The sequence below is a fragment of the Microchirus variegatus genome, assembly GCF_963457635.1.
Source record: "Microchirus variegatus genome assembly, chromosome: 16".
Classification (NCBI taxonomy): domain Eukaryota; kingdom Metazoa; phylum Chordata; class Actinopteri; order Pleuronectiformes; family Soleidae; genus Microchirus; species Microchirus variegatus.
The window spans coordinates 11,542,429-11,547,017 of NC_139817.1; the positions used below are offsets into that span (position 1 = coordinate 11,542,429).

The following is a 4,589-nucleotide window of genomic DNA, read 5'->3' on the forward strand; positions in this document are numbered from 1 at the left end:
TTTATTAAATCGTCTAGCCAAAAGAATGTAAAAAATGTGATGTGGAGTTTCCTGTAAAGTTCTCCACATGACAATAATGTTATGTACAGTTGCAGCAGAAAGCAGCTCCTCCCACTTAGAAAAAGTCTGAGGCTTTTCTTCTCTTGGGAAGTTGCAGGAGATCGTCTGTGAGTGATGTAACATCCTGAGCACTCGGCGTCTTGTCTTTGATTGGTGTTGGTGTTCCTGATGGAGTAGATAGGCCACCAAAGGGAGACTTGGAACCAAGGACTCTGTGTGAGGGAGACGGGGTGTAACTTGCTCTGAGCGCTTTGTCCGTGTATTTGCTCGACGTCCGATTAACGAGTCTCTGCAGGGCAGGGGACAGGGCCGGGCTTAGACCTTTGGGTGTAAGACTGCAACATAAAGAATTACATGTTCAGTTAGTTAATATCACATGACTGCTCTAACAAACAATAATAAACGAGTGTTTCTACCGTGTTTTGTTCCAAGCAGATAAAATCAAAAGTGGAAGGAGTTACCTTGCAAGGTTCTCCGTGACCTTTCGTAAAGCCTCCTGTTTTTTGGCACGATTTTTAGCAGCAGCCTCATTCGCCATCTTTATACCCAGCCTCTCTCGTCGTCCAGGTTCTGGAATCTATTGAGAGACAATATTAGAAGTTCAGATGTTAAAATAGCAGCCTCCAGCCATTTTCTATACAAAGTGGCGCACAAAGTGAAGTCACGCTAGGGTGTTTTTTGAAAGCGGGTCTTGGCTAATGTTCATGTCCGCACACGTAGGTTCCTCCTTATGAAATGATTTGGCCTTCCCATGTTTATAAAGCGAGACAGCTTCAGATTCAATCCGCTGTGATGTCTTTCATGGTACACAAACACTGCAAACACTCCTGACCACTGCAGTGCTGTTAAACCATAGAGACCACAGCTACACCTTAATTTAAAACAGTCCAAGGGCAACACACTGACAACCAAAGCTACTCTTAAGATTCTTGTGGGTAACGTAAGCTGCTTCCAGACATGCACTTTAGACATTCTGCAGAGATCGTCCAGAACTTCGAGGGCTGTATATGTGAATAAAAATGTCGCAAATAACGTCTTAGTGAGCTCATGTGAGAATGCAGCAGGAATAACATTGTATAATCCACAGTGAATGAATGGTGTCACTCCATCTGGACGCTCTGAAGATTCTCCTGTTGTTGTGAACAAAGTCCCACTGTGATCGTCACATATGAGGTGACATTATCCAGACTGATACAGGGTACAGAAATATGTTTCATATTATTAACAGAGCCTTCCAGCAACAACTGAATGATACGCACCTTAAATGATGGACCATGATTTCTCTCAACATATGGCGAATCTGATCCATCCAGTCGAAATGGAGTACTTTCAATCTCACCCCAGGTCATCAGAGGTGACTCAGCCACACCTGACAAAAAAAACCAGAAACAATCAGAAATGTACTTCAAACGTAGGTAGAACTAAACTAATTAATTTAAGGTAACACTTCATTTGTGGATGACAATTGTAGGATGCACTTACCAGGTGCAGGGGAAGGTGTACCCTCAAAACCATATCCATTCACTGTTGGAGAGTCATGTGGGATGAGCTCTTTCCCATCAGGGCCTACTTTACCCTGTTTGAACTAGACATACAACTAGATATCAGCATCATTCATGAATTAAACTGCAGAATAACATACTACTTAATACAACAATGTGGAGCACATCTAGACCAACACAAAATGCCCTATTTCTGGATTTCATGAACCATGTTCCTAAATTGTACCTGTGCATTTAGAGCCGCAGCCTGCTGAATCTGGCTTTTGTTGAGCGCTTTGCTGAACGGGTCTCCAACAAAACGTGTGTTTTTGTGCATAATCTCCCTTGGCTTCTTAAAGAGAGTGTCGTCATCTTTTACACCTGAAATGATATAAAGCACATTATAATCTTTTTTTCTCTCATTGAAATTTTTCCTTCAATGAGGGTTTTAGTTTTTGAAATAACCTACCCTCTGGATAATACATCAAGGCATTCTTTGCTTTGTACTCCCATGTCTCCAGTCCAGCTTTGACACATTCAAGCGCTGCCTTCTCCGGTGCTTGTAAAGCGAGGTTCTCCTCATGGCGCTGAAACACATCAGTGCTTATTAATGTTTTTTACTGTAGTCTTGGGATGTGTAAAATAATAATCTAATTGATACTGATCAACTGCTTGAAAAGTTAAGTGATATCTAACTTAAACGACCTTCATAACTAACACACATGTATGAGCTTTGAATTTGAGTAAAATCTGACCATGGAAATACATACCTGTTTGAATTCAGCCTCAGCTTCATATAACCAAGCATGTCTCAGTTTCTCCTTGTCTTCTGCCAGATCCATTATTTGTTCAAATGATGCATTATCCTCACTGGTATTTTTAACAAGGAAACGATCCAGGGAGGGAAGCTCTTTTTCTTCCTTTTCTTCATCTTTGTAAACTGTAAATAAAATATTGATAGAAAAAATGGTTTTAACCACTGTTTAATTACTATTTACCTTCTCTGTGGGTCCAGTTTTTCAGTATTCTTGCCAAATATTTCTATTCATGGGGCCAATTGAAGAAGGAAATTGATAATACAGTAAACATGTCAAATGACTTATGTAAAAACCATCAAGGGGACTTTCAGTGTAAACACACAAAAGGTCAGAAAATTTGTTAAATCAAATAAAAAGAAAAACAGATACTTACCTCCATCTAAACCTTTATTGCCACGAGTCGAGGATGGAGATCCTGAATGGCCCACAGGTGTCTCAAAACTAGCCGGAGTAACATCTTACAAACAAAGAGAATGAAATGGAAACATAGTTGAAAAGCACATGCAGAAAATCAGACAAAGGATTTTAGTATATGGCCATACGGTTGAAGAATCACTAATTCATACAAAGCAGCAAAAGATACACAAGCTACTCTATCTTTCTGAAGATGAAGATAAAGCATTTAAGTGAAGTTATCATGAAATGATTCTCACAAGGTGCAGACGATCGCGGTGTAGATTTTGTCAAAGACGATCCATATCGAATGGATATGTCTCTCATCCTCTCGAGGTCTCCATTATCCTCTGCTTCCAGATATTCCTTCTGTGCTTGCAATTTTGTCACATCTGGGAAGAAATCCCTTTGGATGATCTTCTCTAAACTCTAGAGGCAAACACAGGTAAGTGTATGAGACTTATGTTCAGTGAGAATACTTGTTCCTTGATACAACAAAGTTATCCAAGCCACTTGGTATAATTTCTATAAAATTCTAGTTTTTCTAGAACAAATCAGAATGATAACAATGCAGTTTAAATGTCAATAGAAAACAAATTGAGTGTTAGCTCTCGAAAATGATTACCAAATAATTGGTTTATATCATGATTTGCAGGTGATCCACTGTGGCGACCCCCTAGATAAGGAGATGCCGATAGAAATACACATTCTGACATTCCCACATCACTGAAACATATCTACTTTCTAAACCAGTATCATTAACCCGCTTGTATGTTCGTATTTAAAAAAGATCGATTACAACCCTGATTAATTAAGTGTGTTCATTTGAAGACTGTCAAATATTAAGTTTGTTATGCATACACTTGTGAAACGGCCTTGCTAGCTAACATTAGCCTGAGGCTCGCTCGTCGCTTATTTACCCCAATATACTGCACTTCATCGAGGACGTTTCTCTTCGGCTTGTCCGTCTCTTTGTCTTCAGTTGGCTGCCGCAGAGCCACTGTTGTTGCCGTTAGAGGGACGAGGGTCCCGGACAGCGCTTTCCTCACACTCGCGCTGCCTTCCATGTAGCTTCCTAGGCTAACGGCTAAAAGCTAACTGCGAATCCTTCAATAACAAACAACGACTAGAGGGGAAACACAATGTGGATTTCTATTTGATAAATACACAATATAACGTAAACGATTCCACAAAAAACATGTTTTCGACAGAAGAGAGCACAATAAATCGCTGTGCGTTAACTAGCCACATTAGCCAACACCGGAGGAAAACACAAGCACTACGTATGTATCAGTTACGTAAAGCCTGAAATATTACGTCACCGGAAGTGTACCTCATGTGATTTCTTTTAGAATCTGCCTGAGGAAGGAACATGAGAGGAGAGGAAGAAAAATGTTGATACTTTGAAGTGAAAAAGTAAACAACCAATAATAATAATGATATCCATTATCTCTATGATACAACATATTTAATACTTGTTTGAAGTCTGTCAGAAATCATCACATATAATACTATGAACATGGTGAATCAATATTTTAGGTGACATTGTGTCTTTTATAATATGATACAAAAAGACAGTTGTCATTTGACAGGAAAATAGACATTTTATTGTCATTGTACCAAAATATTACAACAAATGCAGCTCAATTATGTCAGTGAGATGCGTAAATTGTTTTCAACATTAATGACACTTTCTAGTGGAGGTTATGGAGAAGCTGTGCAATAAGTTTTTGCGGAGATGGCTGGGCGTTCCTTCATCAGTCAGCTTGGTTAATCTGTACGGAAAGACTTCCAAACCCCACCTCCCAGCTCCATCAGTGGTGGAAAAATTCAAAGC

The 4,589-nt window shown here is 39.6% G+C and overlaps 1 protein-coding gene across 1 annotated transcript; it reads right to left on the reverse strand.

Annotated features, from left to right (window-relative positions):
- On the reverse strand, nucleotides 1-3,993 carry ess2 (ess-2 splicing factor homolog). The gene is made up of 10 exons (XM_083902739.1): nucleotides 3,673-3,993; nucleotides 3,013-3,181; nucleotides 2,733-2,816; nucleotides 2,312-2,481; nucleotides 2,011-2,128; nucleotides 1,789-1,922; nucleotides 1,543-1,645; nucleotides 1,320-1,429; nucleotides 522-637; nucleotides 1-395 (listed from the first exon to the last, which is right to left on the reverse strand). The coding sequence occupies exons 1-10, from the start codon at nucleotides 3,817-3,819 to the stop codon at nucleotides 116-118; spliced, it is 1,431 nt and encodes a 476-aa protein (XP_083758865.1). The 5' UTR covers nucleotides 3,820-3,993; the 3' UTR covers nucleotides 1-115.
- Nucleotides 3,994-4,589: the final 596 nt, after the last annotated feature.